This window comes from Vanessa atalanta, chromosome 19 (assembly GCF_905147765.1).
Source record: "Vanessa atalanta chromosome 19, ilVanAtal1.2, whole genome shotgun sequence".
NCBI classification, from domain to species: domain Eukaryota; kingdom Metazoa; phylum Arthropoda; class Insecta; order Lepidoptera; family Nymphalidae; genus Vanessa; species Vanessa atalanta.
In genome coordinates, this window is record NC_061889.1 from 1,906,737 (window position 1) to 1,924,862 (window position 18,126).

Sequence of the window (18,126 nt, forward strand, 5' to 3'; positions counted from 1 at the left end):
TTATCATTTTTTTGGAAAATTATTTATGAACTAATATTTGAGACGTGATTGAATTTTACGAATTAAATTTATGAATATTTGAACACATTTTTTCAATCGATTTTTAAATGCATCGTAAGTGACTACTTAAATCGAACATTATTACATCATATAAACAATTGTGGAGGCGTTTTGTCGAACTTCACTCAAATTTTGAATAAAGAAGCAAAGTCATCAAAAGCGCGATAATATTTAAAAAAAATTAAAAATCGAATTAAAAATGAAATGACCGTTTATTTTCATTTTTAATACGATCGAAACCACCATTTACGATTTAAGTGCAGTTTGACACAACATCTCGAGAAATTAATATTACAAAAATTATTACAAAAAGACGGATGGACTTAGAAATACGTAACAACAGTCCAGATCTGCTTTGCAGTATCACCGTTAACAATACTTATCTAAAACAATCTTCTTTTTATCTGACAGTATTGAAGAGGGACGAGGCGAGAGACACTTTAAGGATGGCCACAACCATCACCAAATTCACGATGTAGGTCGAATTGCATCTTAAGTGGTAAGGTGGTATATAAGGCTCTCGGGGGCACTCACCTCGCCGATTCTCCTGGGCTTCTTGCCCAGGTTGTCGTGATACCAAGATGTGGCATAAAACCTCGTACAACTCAGCGAGGAGCCGGTTCAATCGTGAAAAGTTCTCCTCAGCCGCCTCTCTTTCGCTCGGCAAGTTGAACGCTATAGCCATCTTTGTCTCTCACAACGCCTTTTTCTACGGAAGAAGCGTGGACAGATTGCGGTTTGTTTTGTATGCATAAATGCTCGCGCGCGTTTGGATTTCGTCTCCCTTCGACTTTTTTATCTTTATGGATAGCGACGTTCTTTTTCTTTCTAAACCTTTTTTTTCCACTGGTTTATATTTGTGTCAATTTTATGGTCGACTTTTTTCTAAGTAGAGATAATTTCGATGATATTTTTATTTATATTTCTATTTTATGATTTTTAATATTTTTCCAAGAAAAAATCTAGTCCGTATATTTTCTCGAAAATTATTTCTAACAATAAGTTTTATCTCCTCGAAGATTACACTTTGACACTCGAAAATGGCACACTGAGTCTAAATGTAGAAAAATGTCACAGTTCAATTTGGCTAATAAGATCGGCACTTTGGATCTTTAAAAAATTCACAAGTTCACAAAAAGTTTCAGTAAAACCACAGTCGCGAACATTGTCCGTGAATCACTCGCAATTTAGCGATAACCGACGCTCGGTCGATGACACAATCGCGCTAACTAACGCACTATGCATCGCTCTAGCTTTTCGATGTAAACAAGCTGACACTTCGACTTCGATACAAAAGAGGTCGGCTGACAACTATTGTACGTGCGGCCGGCGCGGAAGCGGATCGTGTAATAAGGGATAATACTTCGTGCACATCATTGCCTCGCTCGACTCGCCGTGCATGTGTGTGCGGTGCATAACGTAAGCATACGCTCACACAGGCGCACCCTATTTGATTATAAATAGTTGAACGCACGGTAGCACGTTCCCTTCGCACTCTACCACTACAATGAACTGCGACACCGTTATCGCTGACTCTTTCCCTCTCGTTGCTTTCTAAATTACGCGTCTCATTTCAAACTGGTTACATCATTGCGATAGCAACGAGGTAGAAAGATGCTTTCTCGGTCTGGTGTTCGATTTATTTCACCTGGCGACAGGGATGGCGACTACGTGCTCGGTTTTTATTTCGGCGATGAGAAAGCGCGCCAAAGCGGATCAGCCAATGAGGAAGCGAGTTTCGTATGGGGTGAGATGACGTAAGGATGGAGGATTCGAGAGCACGGGGTTGTTAAACGAAAAGCGTTCACTCGGCTATGAGCTTGCGAGTTTGACTCGTGGATGCGATTTGCGTGACGCGGTGTCTTAACGGCTCTTTGTTCTCGTAAGCTGGTTTAATGCGAGTTTAGGATCGCAATGCGATACGACAGGATTACGCGTGTGTTTTATTCGTAGTAATTTGGTAATGTTTGTAGTTTAGCGTTCGTGTATAAACGGTTTTATGGTCGTGGTTTTGCCATCGGTTTGTGCGAAGGTGATTCTGGGTTTATTGGCGTTTAGGGCCGAGTGGAAACCTTTGTTTAGACTGACTCAATACCGGTAATAAAATTGATAACTGCCTTTAAGATGTAAACGGTTTCATAAAAAGTAGACGTGATTTCGAAACTGTGCCGAATTTATGCCTTAGTGTCGCTCAAAGTGTTTTAAACGTTGATCTTTGATACGAAGTGAAAAAAAAAATAGTGTCTTTTATATTTTGTTGAATTTTTCATTAAAGTATTACTCATTTTTAGCGGTAATTTAAATTGTAGAATAGAGTTACGTATTTGTTTTCAATTACGATTTTTAATTCGAATCGGATTTAACTATTGAAATATTACGAAATCAGCTTATCGAGAACAGTGTCAGAGTGTTTATGGAACGAATGAGAAATGTTTTTCAGATAACATCGTTTATTTATAATTAACACATTTTGAATGTAAAGTCAAGAAATATTAAAACATTATTAAATAAACATACCGTGTATAAACTTAAAATCTTCAATACCAATAAAAACATTTACCTTGAATCTATACTGAACCCAACACAAAGATAGTCCGCGAAATGGGGTCATAAATTAAATAACCCGAGCATATCTATATTATTGAAAATAATCGAGTCTCAAACAGATACGTTTACCCGAATATATCTTTATAAAATTAAATATTAGTAATAAATTAAAAACAGATCTACATATATAAACGAAAAAAAAAATGAATTTATTCTTTATCAGGTACGTAAGTTACGATCACTTCTACCTATAAACACTAGATATATGACATTAGTAGAATTCGTCCAATACACATCCAAATCAGACCAAATCAACAAATCTAATTTATATTATAAATACACTGCCTTACATATTACAATAATACACTACAAGTAATAATAACAACGAATACATCATGATAATATACAACCTCTTTGCATAAATAAATGTATTCCATAATTCTTAATAAAACATACAGAATAATTATCACAAAGTTACATATTAATTATATGCTACTAAGTGCAGATGTTAGTACTGGAGAAACAAATAGATCAGGATAATATACCAATATAATCTACAAATATATAACTAAAAATATTTAAAATCGACTCTACAATTTATACAGTCATCATCATTACTATAGAAATAAGATCAATCCTATTTTAAAAACAGTATTGACTATTTTTATAACCTGATTTATTTATATGACATGCTATTTAAAGTTATTCGAAAATATCAACAAAATAAAAAACAACACTTCGGTTTCTGTATTCAGCCTTAACTTAACAACTCATAATATGCAAATAATTTCCAGAGTATTTTAATTATCAACTAAAATATAACGAAAATAATTTGCTATACTAAAATATGATCGTGAAATGTTACTGCAAATAACTGTCCCGATGCTGGGCAAGGCCTCTCCAAGAGAGACTTGGACCTTATTCCTCAACAATCCTCTAATATAAAATCTAGGTAACCTCACGATATTACACGACACACTCTAACAAGTCAGTGAAAACTCGATTGTTTTTGCCCGGAATTGAACCCACAATCTTTGGTCCTATTCGTAAAATAGTTTTTTTATTATTTAATAATTTTAAAAATATATATTCAGTTCATGACCATATCAAAATTCATTAAAATCATGTTGTGTCTTGTTCAGTTAAAAGTAGGACGATGAGTCATGCACAAAGTAAGCGAAGCGTTTAAGTAATATCTTCAATAGTAGTTTTAATTATCGCTACGTAATATTCACTATCAAAACGTCATATATATATATATATATGTTAAAGAAATATAGTCACAAGTTCGATTCGCTAAGGGCTATTGTAGTATAAAGAAATAAATATTATAGCAACTTCGATGTCAAGATATATTCTATCAATTTTAAAATATTCTTCATTCGAATAGGCTTTTGAATCGTGATTTAACAGATTTTAATTAAATATATAGTATAAGACGAGCTTACTGAGAAGATTAAGGAACTCAGTACTCCTTCCCACCAACTTGTAAAAGTATGTTAATTCTTTTTAAAATCAAAATCAAAATTTACTTTGAATTGAAGTAGGCTTTACAAGTACTTTTGAATCGTCATTTTAGAAACTATATTAAGTGAAGCTACCACTGGTTCGGAATGTAGATTCTACCGGGAAGAACCGGCAAGAAACTCAGTAGTTACTCTTTTTCGACATCAAAAAATATAGTCATTTTAGTTAAATACAATTACATATTGACATATATAATTTTATTGTCTCTTGAAGAAGGTAACTATACGTTAGGTCAATTTTGCTCAATTTCACCCTGTTGTGCAACAAAGTAGGTAAAAAATATATTAAAAAATTCATACATGTGTTTAGTAAATACATGTTAGGAGACGATGATTTCCTTTAAAATCATAGTCTCATCAAGAACAGATTATAAGTAGTAGTTTTTCTGTACTATAATTATTAATCTTACTAACATAAAGTGTACTTGCTAATAAAGGTTTCTAAAATTTATTATTAAATACAAGATGGCTGACGGTCATATAAGAAATTATTATTTACATAAAAAAGATAGGAGACTCTTGCCCAGCGGTGAGACGTTAACAGTCAGCTACTTTACTTTATGTACTTTAAGTAGTTACTAGTGTATTGTTAGTGTTAGTAACTTGTATTACACCAAAATTAGGTTCTAACTATGTATATATAAAATGTTTTATTTTAAATTTCATTATATATTTTATATATCGGTAAAGTTTTAAACCGTTTGTATATAATTAGTATCATAGAAATTATTTACAATTATTGCATTAATTACATAGCTCTTATATACATGCCTTGATGGTAATGATCATGAAGTAAATTCCTAATTATAATCATATTTATTATGGCACAGATAAATATTTGTAAATAAAATACTGAAATGTAACCTCTGTTTAGTAACTTCAACTTTATTACTAAATTTTTAATCCTTATCAAAAATCGTTTAATTGTATATAGTTGACTATCTTTTTCATCAAAGAAAAAATATTTATTGAGTTTCTTCTCTTTTGATGGTAGATCGTTTGATACAATATCCTAGTTAAATGAGGATTTTTTTGATTTTGATAAAAGTAAAAGACTTTGAAGAAAGTAATAATATGTTAACAACTATTGTAATAGAAAGTTTACTAACGTAATAAAAATGGGGTTACGTGACAAACAAATGCAAAAAAGAAATGTATATTGGGTCACTCGTAATATCTCTGGTAAAACTCTATACGCGATACCCGGAAGGTATGTGGGACTCGCCGGTGCCCAGGACACTTTGAGCGGAACACCGGAATACCGATTAAAAACCGGCGGTACGATGACAAGTTGGGTCACTCTACCTCAACTTTTTTAATCTCAATAGGTCTCTACCATCTGAATCTAGACAATAAAAAATAAATCAATGACAATGAACAACAATGAGATTCTAATATAATAAATGGAAGAGTAACCGTTTACGTTATCTTTGTAAAGTACCGAACAATTTCGATGAAACTTTGTATAGAGCATTATGATAAGCCTACATTAAATGATTGCAATATAAAGCGTACACAAAAATTACAGCATAAAGAGACCGAGAATATGTCTCGTGACATCTAATAATAGTTTCGTGATTTAACATTACTATACTAAGTAGTTAGTGGTTCAAAAAGCAGCAGGGATTTTCAATCGAAAAATTCTCAGTAAAACAGCTCGTAGATGATGTTGGATTTGTGTATACTCCCGTACTTCGGAGAGCACGTAAACTATAATATATCCTTCGTGGCCTGTGGCCGAAATCGGTCAGGACGATATCATCATTATCTTTAATTAGTATTTATATTGAATACTGTCACTATATAAGAAAATCTATGTCGTGAAGACGAATAGAGCTTATTATTTTAAGCTCGATTTATTAAGCTTAATATTTTAAGCTCGATTACTGTATTCAAAAAACAGTTCGTTTTGTTGACGGTTAATATAATTGTCTAATTGACATTAATTTTTTTTTGTTAAAGTACTAGTATCAATCATTTTCACAATTAAATGTACCCTATCATCTGTTATTTGTAATCGTAACTTCTAAATTACGCCTAGTAAGAAAAACGAATCGGTACTTTATAGTAACTGTCTATTAGATGGCACTGAATTTATCAACTATCTAATTCTACAAAATATATACTTTAAACAATTAACGATTCAAATAATTAACAGAAAGTTTTACTGCTGAGTTTATTGTCAGTTAATCTCGGTAGAATCTACTTTCCGAACCGGTGGTAGTTTTACATTCATCATCATTCCATTACTTTTGTATAATACAAAAAGTATCTTATTCCTATTTGAAGTGGCGGAAAATTTACCGACAGATGGCGTTGGTTGTACCGTCGTAAATAGTTACCAGCTCCGCTTCTTATCAATATTGTCGGTTTTTATACCAATATAGAATATAAATTTAAAAACAAATAATATGAATTTAAATTAATTGCAACCGTTTATGTAATGAATGAATGATTTATGAAAAAAAATAATTATAATATAAATTCTACAATTATTCATATTTATTTTCATAATTCGTTAATGTAATAATTTTACAATTATTTTATTCTTCTTATTAAAGATTAAGCAAGTCTTAAAACAGCTTTTATGTCAAGACTCTCACTTTCTACATTTCTGTGTATAGTAATAACGACTTCTTAAAATATATATCAACGATTCCAATTAAGGCATCCCGTGTCGTGGGTCCGGAAACGTTAACACTGACTAATACATATTTGTTTGTGTAACATATATTTATGTATTCATAAGCGGAGATTGAATCCGCGAATATATTTAAGGTAGGTTACCGAAGGACAGGCATATGCCCTTTTTGGTGACTGTTGACATTTGTCCATAGAAATATAAGCAAATAGTTTCTGGCCTCAGCGTCAACCTTGTGTAAGGGGTGGGAATTTGTACTCTTTTGTATTCCTGAAGATGAGTATGCAAAATTTCATGATAAATATTAAAGCTCGCAGTCTGGAAGTTGGAAGTGTGTATACTCCCGTGGCTGCATAGTTGGCTGGTCTTCCTTGATATTGGCCGCCGTTTAAATTCAAGACATCATCATCATCATCCCTGGTTAGGGAGACATCCCTATTAGCTTAACATTAAAAGTGGTGGAGATGTGGGGGATTAAGCAGTAGCTCGGTGGCCTACCTTTTTTGTACTCCTGGCGATGAATGTGTAAAATTTCATGATAATCAGTTGAGTAGTTTAGGCGTGAGAGCGTAACAAATATACAACCTTAGAAGCTGTATGTTATGTCCCTTATACCTGTACACTGGCTCACTCACACTTCAAGCCGGAAAACAAAACTAAGTACTACTGTTTGGCGGCAGAATTTAGTATAATTAGCCTTACACAAAGACCAAGTAAAACAGTGGTCCATATATTTAGGTTTATGATTTTTATTAAATTTATCTGCAAAAGATGGGATTAAGATGTTATGGCCATTGTATCTAACTGTTCTGTAACTGTCGGGTACATCATCATTAAAATATCAGCTAGTATTAGCTGACTCATCCTTGATGGAACATCGATTCAAATATTTCGTGGCAGGATGTCTGATGAGTGGGAGGTACCCACCACGGACTTGTATGTTCTATGGTTATATGTATAAAAGAAACACCGTCCATCGTGAAAGATATTAAAATGGCATATACAATATTTGAAAGTCAAGGAAAGGTAATTATTTGTAAATCCCGAGGCTGGGCTAAGGAGTAGGAGACTACTCTTTTAAATCTTATTCGACGCTACTACAATGTTCGTCAGTAGATTCTGTTTTCTTTTTGAGTTATTTTTATTCAGCACTGAGTACCAGATAAATTACAAACACAAATTAAGAACACACAAACTCAGTGTGGTGATGGCCCCGGTTTGAACTGACAACCCCCTAAGGCTTACATTTTCTAGTCATTAGGTCTATATTTTTACAGTACCGATATACATATCGCTGTGAAATGAAAGAAAAGCTCAAGCGCCATAATAATACTTTTGAAAATGAGAGTTAAATTAAAATTAGTAAACCTCATTTTTCAAACTTACCATTTGGTGCTTAGATCTTTGATTACATGTAAGAGTTCCCTGATATAAGTTAATATATATATCTATATATATATACATATTTCTTTGAAACTTCGTTAATTGATCAGAAAATATATATCGTAAGTGTAAAGGACGGACCACTAAAGTGATATGATGGATGAGATAAGAAATGAGATTTAAAGTGAAAACTTTAAACGTCATTTCCTAATAGTCCCACTATGGCACTTGAGCTTTTCTTCTTCCCAAGGACGATATTAGTAACTTCACGCTCACTTCAAAAGGGGCCGAAGCTGATTTCGTAAAACTCACCGTAGCGGCTACCGGTCGATTTCACGGTAGGGATTAATCCTGGTCGCCCTTTATGAATTATTTGTTACTGGAGGTCACTGGTCTTAATATAAAGTATAATAATAATATATATATAGACACAATTTAATTTATATGATTATCTATACGTTAAGAGAAAACTTTGTACACCTTTTGCACGCACGGATGTGAGTTCAAACTCATCCGTGCGTTCAATCTGAATTTATATGGAGCAAGCTACGAGGTCAGACTAGAGGAAGGAATCTATATTTACTGTGTTATTGTAAAAAAAGGAATCATCTCGTTGATTTATCTACAGAAAATATATTATATTAAACCAGGCACAAGGGACATAACATCTTAGTTCCCAATGTTGGTGGCGCATTGGCGATGTAAGGAGTTCTTCCAGCGTCATTGTTTATGGGCCCTGGTGACATCAGGTCAGGCCCGTCTGTATATACATTTTCAAAATATGATTTGAGATGGCCAAGTGGTTAGAACGCGTGCATCTTAACCGATGATTGCGGGTTCAAACCCAGGCAAGCACCACTGAATTTTCATTTGCTTAGTTTGTGTTTATAATTTATTTCGTGCTCGGCGGTGAAGGAAAACATCGTGAGGAAACCTGTATGTGTCTAATTTCAACGAAATTCAGCCAAATGTGTATCCACTAACCCGCATTGGAGCAGCGTATTGTAATATGCTCCAAACCTTCTCCTCATAAGGAGAGGAGGCCTTAGCCCAACAGTGGGAAATATACAGGCTAATGTATGTTGTGCACTTATATCAAGCCACTAGACCAACGAGGCAGCCAATATAATAAATACCATTACTGAGTGTTATCAAAAGCAAAAATTAAATATAAAATTTGATTTAAAGCCTGTTAAAACATCACATTTTGAAAGCGTCATAGTGTGAACATAAATAAATTTATGATGCCTCCATTACCATATAATATTCCTGTTCAATTTCACATTACAAAGCGAAACCTGAATAAATGAAATTTGCATGAAATTCAACGCTTCGCAATTAAAACTACACGTGATGATATAAATTTTAAATACATTGATTATTATTTAAATATAACTTTATATCATTTAATGTATTATTTTTTAATTTTGCTATTCATTGACAGACGGCTCACAAATATGAACAATGTTGGAAGTATGAAAAACTAGTCGTCGGCCGCGGCTTCGCTCGAGTTTTTAAGATTGGTCTTCACATATTGGCGTAAAAGATCGTCTGTGTCCTCCCTTGGAGTTCAAGCTTGTTGCATACTAAATTTAATGATATTCGGTTCAGTGGTTTGGCCGTGAAAGATCAACAGACAGACAGACATCATTACTTACGCATTTATAATATTAGTAAAGATATATGTTTGGACTTTAGATTATATGTGACATAATTATTCTTGTCTCATCTTGTCCTCAGCGAAGAAGATATTGTGTAGAAATCGAAGTATAATAAACTCTTCGTCTTCTTCAAGAGTGAGGACGCTCAACATGAGTCTTTTACTCGTAAAAGCGATACGAAGTATTAATTTAAAAAGCGGTACGTATTTATAGCTTTTATACGATAGAATAGGTTTTGATACTTGAGAGTGCTATAAGCGGTATAGTATCTGTCAGTCTGTTTGCTAATCGTCGTAATAAAACCACTGGATTGATTGTAATGATATGTGATCCACGCCTGGTACCAAGATTATACGGACATATAAATACAGACGAATGACGGACGAAGTTGAAACAACTGTTTATTTTCTTTGGTAATAAAGTCGAATTGTCAAATCTCCGTGGTCGAGTAGTGTGTACACCGGTTTTCATGGGTACGCCACTCCGAGGTCCCGGGTTTGATTCCCGGCCGAGACGACGTAGAAAACGTTCATTAGTTTTCTGTGTCTTGGGTCTGGGTGTATGTGGTACCGTCGTTACTTCTGATTTTCCAAAACACAAGTGATTTAGCTATTTCCATTGGGATCAGAGTAATGTATGTGATGTTGTCCAATATTTATTTAAAAAAAAAGACAAATTTAAAATAACATAACACATATTATATCATAGAATGAACTCTAATTATGAGTTGACAGAAAGATAAAATATACTAGTAATACGCTTGGTACGAAATTAAGATTTCGAAATAAATATGAAATAAATAAAACCTCATCTACCTATATATCTTTACAAAAATGTCAAATAAAAAAAAAATAAACACCAAAACGCATTGTAAATCTTTTGATATCACACTATATATTATATGAAATTCATGCTATGAAATATTTTACGCTTATAAGAGGAAAAACGAAAAGCTTTTATAATCATAAATTCGTCGTATCGACGATTTTCCGCGTGACCACTCGGGTTAATAGTTTGAGTGCATTTCACTGACGTAACGCGTTCACATTATCATATTCATTATGTTTGTACACAAGTCCATTTATTAAATATTTAATAAGATTATAAAACTTATCATATTTTATCCTATAATAATAGTAATATTATATATTAATAACGTAAGCCGATTTTTGTCTCAGTGATTATGGGACGATAGCTGCAAGCAGAAGATCAGTTATGGTCTTATTTTGAAGAGCTCCAGCCTTAGATGTATAGAGAATTAAAGAGCATTCTTGTTTGCAATTTTCTAAATCGTTACGATTTAACAAATAATTAATTTTAGAGAGCGGAAAAAAGTTACTGGCCGAGTAAAACGGCGATATAAAAAAAAATCAAATGTGTCAAACGAAGCGTACGAACGGACGTCGTAAGTTTACAATTAAATTAAATCAAAACAAAACCTGTCATAAGTTTCTAAATTCCTAAAAATCTCTTAAATAAACGCAAAGTTTCGCGGGCGACTCACTAGTTTATTTGAATTTGGATACAATATTGAGCACTTGTAAATTAACTTGATTATGTTTACAAGTGTCTATATCGCAAACCGTTTTGGGCATTTACTATTAAGAATTGGTAAATCTTAGGTTTTACTGGAAAATCATGGGTTTACCGTAGTTCGCGCTTTTACAGTAACATATATATAGTATTTTTCTCCGAAATACGCTGCATCTCCTGGTATAGCTTTTATGTATTTGGATTTAGTAGTTTTTTCAGACTGGCATTATAAAACAAAACATCTCCACATTCTTTGATAGAATATATTCCTTTTATGAAAGTCTATATATTTAGGTTATAGCGTAATGTTCAATAAATAAATTTCGTTTCGTTTCGTGTACATATGAAAAATAAAATGACACTAATCATTTATGTAAATATTCGTGTGTCGTAAATGAAAAACGGTCATTCTTTTTCCATCGCCGCCATGAGCAGGCTTAAAAACTATTAAAAACAGCTGAGGACCGAACAATATGTTAAACCAAGGGGAGGCAATCATTTGAAAGCTTTCCGGTATCGACGCTGAAATGAACAGTTTTTCATTAGTTTAACTTTATTATATGCTCGTATCATATGTATGACTGTTATATGTGCACTAACAGTGGATTTATTTTAAATACAATTACGACTTGTTTTAAACTCTATGTATATTATTGTATACCTAAAGGATTTCTTTTACAAATGAGATTTGTATAATTAAAGGCATTATTTTTTTTACATTACATTAACAGCCTGTAAATTTCCCACTGCTGGGCTAAGGCCTCCTCTCCTTTTGCGGTTTGGGGGATACACGTGTGGCAGAATTTCGTTGAAATTAGACAGATGCAGGTTTCCTCACGGTGTTTTCCTTCACCGCCGAGCACGAAATGAATTATAAACACAAATTAAGCACATGAAAATTCAATGGTGCCTACCTCTGTTTGATCCGCAATCATCAGTTAATATGCACGCGTTCTAACCACTGGGCCATCTCGGCTCGCATTAAAGGCATTATATAAAAAAAAATATTGAGAGAGTTTTATATAGTAGTCAAGTTTAAATTAATTGTATGTAAGAATATTATTTATATTATAATGACTTTTTAAGTGAAAGTTCATTGAGTGCGATGCGAGTAAAATTTCAAGGTCAGTTTTGAGTGCAGCGCTTCCGATGCAAGCGGCTTATCAATTCTTTTATTTTTAACACATTAATTTAGTTTTAAGTATTGATAAAGCTAATGTTCTGTGTTTGTGGTATTTTATTATTTATATATATGTATATAATATTTCAAATATTTCTTATATAAAACTTTTAAATGTCACTCTAAATGTGGATTCAGTTGAACAAAATATTGAACTAACTCAGCCTTTACATAAAACAATAAATATCAACTGACAATCGAATGAGGTTTTAATATTAAATTTAATTATGTTAATACATAATACATACTTTGAAAAACGTAGTATATGACTAGATAAAAAAGTTAGGTAATAAAAAATATGTAAGTTGTCACGTGCACACGTCCGCGGACGCGAGCCCTGTTAATAAATTGCAATCTGCAGCCAGATTAGCGACCAACCTGAAGAGTTCATTGCACGGCTTGTGGGCGTGGAATGTACAGAGCTGATAATACCTGAAATTTAATAATATAATAAAGATCACATAATTATTGATGACCATTAAAATGTAATCAGGGTCAATATATTATCGCGTCATGTCAAAAAAAAAAAATTATTTAAATCACAACACAATGAGCCTTCAAACAAAGGCTTAGAGGTCACTATAGTGTAGCAGATATATTTGTGTCATACCTCTTACGGTTATGTAAACATTATACATTGTGTTGTATCAGCTCTATTGAATTAACATAATCCACTACGTGTTAGAGTTATGAAGGGAGATTGTCTCGTCCATACTGCACCTGTGATTTCAAATTCATATTATTTACCGCTTTTATTACAGACTTTCATTAAACGGTCACACTGGGTTGGCTTCGGTAGTGAAAACTGTGGGAAAAGGGAAAATTTAAACACCATGTATAATATACTGGCGTTCGTTGACATTGATGAACTACCTTTTTCATATATATGTAATTACAGGTTGTATAGATTAACAAAATAGAGCCTTAAAGTAATCTGCAATCCTTGTGCTTGTTCTCGGACCGATATTGAGATGGCCCAAAGATTAGAACACATAAATCCTTGCGGGTTCAAATTTGAGCAAGTGTTGAGTGTAAAATTCATCTCGTGCTCGAGAAGGAAAGCTGTATGTGTTGGATGAAATGACGTCATGCGTATATTTCATATTGGAACAGCGTGGTGGAAGAAGATAGAAACTTTCTCAAGAGGAAAAAAAATCTTGTTCCATTGCGACGTTTACTAAATATTGCTTTATTTTTTAGGTGAATGTATTCTTAGTTTCAACGTTAGTATGGCTGTATGGTTGGGTCACTTCAACATAACCGTCGTCATATATAGGAACACCTTCTACTATAATACCTTGTGAAGAGAATGATTTGTCCATGTTATTTTATTTGATTTGAATGAAATGATCAGCTCTAGAAGCGATTTTTTTTTTATCTGACTATAAAATATGAAATGGGTCAACAGTAAATAGTCCCCTTAATCCATAGACTAGCACTATAACAAGTAGATAAATCATTACTTACAGTAACAACCCTGGCAAACCGTAGAACGACTTCAAACACTAGCAAGTCCACTCAATTTTCTAGTGCTCGGTGTTGAATGAAACCTGTATGTACTGATTGGAGGTGGGATTCGTTCTAAAACTCTCAAACGGCGAGCCCAGCATTGGGATAATTACATTAAGCTAAGCTTGCCATAAATTATAAATTATCCATGTTATGTTCAAAAGTTCAACTTTTTTTTTCGAAAATAAAGATCATTTCTTAAGTAGCTACTTGTAATGTTTATTGATAGCACTTCTGCCTTTAAGGGTAAGGTTAAAAAAACATTAATAGTAAATCTGGGCTTGTCTTTTAAAAAAATACAGCTGAGTGCTATAAAAAAGGGTAAACAAACTTTTTTCATCATACAAGCTCGGACAGGTTGGACGAAAGATAAATATAAGGTAAATGCCACAGTAGTTGACCATATATAAGTCAAAGGTTTTTCTTTATAGCGATTTTTTTATCGAAAAAAATATAGTTTTAATCCATTAGACATAGATATACCTGATGAATAATAAATTGTTAGGCTTTGATTGTGTTTCGGTGGAAAAGAATGATTTACTAAAAAAAAAAAAAATTTTTTTTAAAGTAACAAACAGAAGCAACTTAGAATTTAAGGATTATAATTAATCTTTAATGCCCATCTCTTTTTTTTAATATTACCTGGAACTAGTTCACCATTGGACTCTTTACCCTATGAATGATTCTACTACGCAATAGTGTAACAAAAACCCGACATGTGCCGAGGATCATTTGAAAAAAAAAAAAAAAACATTGTAAAAAAATATGAGTAAATTTGTAAAGCTATTAACAGATAAGGATAGACCCATTAGAATTCAGATAACTTTGCCATTATTAAAAGTAATATTGTTGTTTGAAAGTTTGTTGAGATATCACATTTACTTACAATGTAATTATTGCGAAACGTATTATTTTGTTGTAATTTTTCGTTGAGGTTCTTCGTCGTTCTAGTAGTTCGACTCAATGTATCCTATTGTTAATATATATATATGTATATAAAAGCGTAATACCATTTACTGATTGTAATGGTTTACGGATCGCCTAGCGATGTAAAAAGTTGCAGGATCGTTCCTGACCCTTTGGGCTATTGTCGTCCCCACTCCTAACACAAGTGACAAGCTTAAAAGGAGGTGAAAATAGGAATATTAGTAATTCCTTCATTAATTTGGGGCATTGATACAATTCTTTATAAAAATATCAGAAAATAAAAAAAAATTAAAATAAATCACGAATTTTCAGAAACTATAACACCTACAAGATTGAAATTTGGCATGTAGTTTCCTTATAGGCTGCAGATATTCGCTAAGAACGGATTTTACCAAAATCCACCCCTAAGAGGAATCGCAATCTACCGATAGACACGGGCCTTTAGTCGTGCGAGATCTCTCGGTTCTTCACCTTCCACGTCCAGTCAGTTCCCACTTTCTACAGGTCATTATTATTTTATATAAAGTTTTATATTATATACGTGATACAACAACACGGACCTTCTTAAACAAACGCTAATTTTATTACCCGAAGCGCAAATATAAACAAACTAAGATTTAGGACGAGGGTAGCACTATTCAATCAACCTAGATTTAGACTCGGACTTAAAGATTCCTTTGTTCCGTATCTCGTTGCAACTGACTTTGATTTTACGACATTGCAAAATACTCTAAATGTATAAATTAAATATCAATATTTAGACTTGTAGTAGTGATACCTTTGTTGACGCCATTTCATATTATTTTTTAAAGACAATTATTTATTTATTAATTATGAAGACGATTTCAAAATATACATGAATATCAAATAAAAATAAAATCACATACCAATCAAAGATTGTAACACAATGACGTACCTAAATATTAAAATTTTTAGCAGATAAAATTCACCGCCGAGCATGAGTTGAATTATAAACACAAATTAAGCACATGCAAATTCAGTGGTGAGTGGAGTGAGCCAGAATAACTACAGACACAGGTGACAATGTCTTAGTTCCGACGGTTGGTGATGCATTGGCGATGGCATTTACAATAAGGTGGCCCATTTGACCCACCGCCTACCTATATTATTCAATGTGCAGCTAACCTCTAAAGCGAAAATAATATGTACATTATATCTGTAATTATTCTGGCTCACGTTAACTTCAAACCGGAAGCCAAGAATACTTTGAATTGTTGACGGTATTCTGTGTGACGAGTTGATGGACCAAGGCGGACTTTCACGATGCTCACCACAAAGTGTAATTTAACAAATTTCCTTAATCTTCAAAGTTCCAATCTATCCACACATATAAACTTTACAAATACCAAAAGCAAAGGGCCACAAAAACATTCATTTTAAAATAAAAATACTTGAAAATTAAAAACAAATCGTCGAAGTCGTTCAAGATTGAATCAGGTCACCCTTTTGCACAACAGGTAGTTTTACTGGTTTTGTGTTATGTTGACAAATTGATGCTTACTGAAACGACTTAAGGTTCAAATTTCATTACAGGTTTACACGTTGGATTTTTTTTTCTAACTTAGCAGGTTCTTGCAAAAAAATCCTTTGTAATATACACGTGTTCTGGTTTAGGCAAGCGCTTTTGTGTATTTTCGTTTTTGTGCACGTATTTTTAATGTACTTTTTTTTTATTTATTTAAAGTAGTTTAATAGTTTTTGGATAAGTCGTATATTTGCCGTTATTAAGAGAATAGATTTTCGTTTGAATTATTTAATATTAAATTAATTGGTATTTTTATAACTGGCAATACTAAACAATGAGCCGCGATTGTCCTGTGTATTAGTTATGAATAGTTTATAAGAAAGTATACATGCAATACAATCAGTAGTAATCTACGTAGATAAGTAAGACTTTAAATAAATTTAAAGCGTAGTTAGTGATTAAACAACTTGCTGAGTTTCTTTCGCCGTTTCTTCTCAGGTCAGGGCATTTTGTTTTCTGAAATAAGTGAAATGCTTCTATATTTAACAAAGTATGTAATTTGATTTGATGTGATTCATAATTAAATTCATATTCTTGTGTTGAATCAAACTACTAAATTATATTGATAAATTAAAAAACTAACAACCTACAAATGTTTGGAGCTTATTTCACAACGCTACTACAATAAGCGTTGGTGTGTGTTGTTGTTTATGTTGAGTTTCGCTGAATTTCATCCCCAGTATTCCTGACGATGTTTTCCTTCGCCACCGAGCCCGAGATGACTCATAAAAGCGACTTAAGCATATGAATCTTATAGGTGTTTTACCAGATTTAACCCGCAATCATTTGTTAAGATTTAAGTGAACCACTATTTCGATTTATGGATATATTGATAACTTTTTAACATTTGTCAAAACCTAATGAAACGTGCGGGCGAAACCAATTCAACCAAATGTGTTATTTTACCATATCGTCTAAATAACACGCGAGGCTTTCATTAGTGCGGGTGTGATGGACTTGTTTTTACTGCGGTTTTGCGCACGTTAAACTTACAACGCGTTAAAGTATACGCGTGTCAGATAATATTCATTAATTACATAGTTATGATTGAATTCGGGTCGTATACATTCAGATTTTAATATTGAAATGATCATTGGTTGATGGCAATTGATGACATAATAGAAAAGAAAGAAAGATAATTTTATTGACACTCTACAGAAAAAAAAAAAAACAAATTATGTCAATTTAAATGTCACGTATAATGTTTTGCGGCAAAAGGAGCTAGATCAATCTAAGCATAGCTCTGGTTTTAACTGGTTTGGTCCGGAAATTATGCAAAATCAATAAATAACTATTATATATATCTTTATAATAATAGCAGCTAAAAATGTTTATTAGCAAATTAATTTAGTAGCTAATATTTAGCAAATTAGTTAATATGATTCCATCTTTTTTTATTATCATTTATCAAAACATCGATTTTTGTCAACGTTTTTAAAATTCGAACGAATTCAAATTACAGAGTTAGTTATCGTTTTGAAAAAAAAAAACAAAGTAATTTACGTTTCCGAATTGATTTCGTTTTCCCGATGTTTACTTTAAGGGAACTTTTTGGTATAGATTAAGATCTGATAGACGTGTTAATGATTTTGTAACTCAAACAATACGATAAG

The 18,126-nt window shown here is 32.7% G+C and overlaps 1 protein-coding gene across 1 annotated transcript in view; it reads right to left on the reverse strand.

The window, feature by feature from the left end:
- The window catches only part of LOC125071485, a 122,324-nt gene extending 120,925 nt beyond the window's left edge, over nt 1-1,399 (reverse strand). Inside the window, exon 1 of the mRNA XM_047681749.1 lies at nt 595-1,399. Coding sequence (XP_047537705.1) covers nt 595-745 — 151 coding nt within the window. The 5' untranslated portion in view covers nt 746-1,399. The remainder of the gene's footprint in view (nt 1-594) is intronic.
- Nucleotides 1,400-18,126: the final 16,727 nt, after the last annotated feature.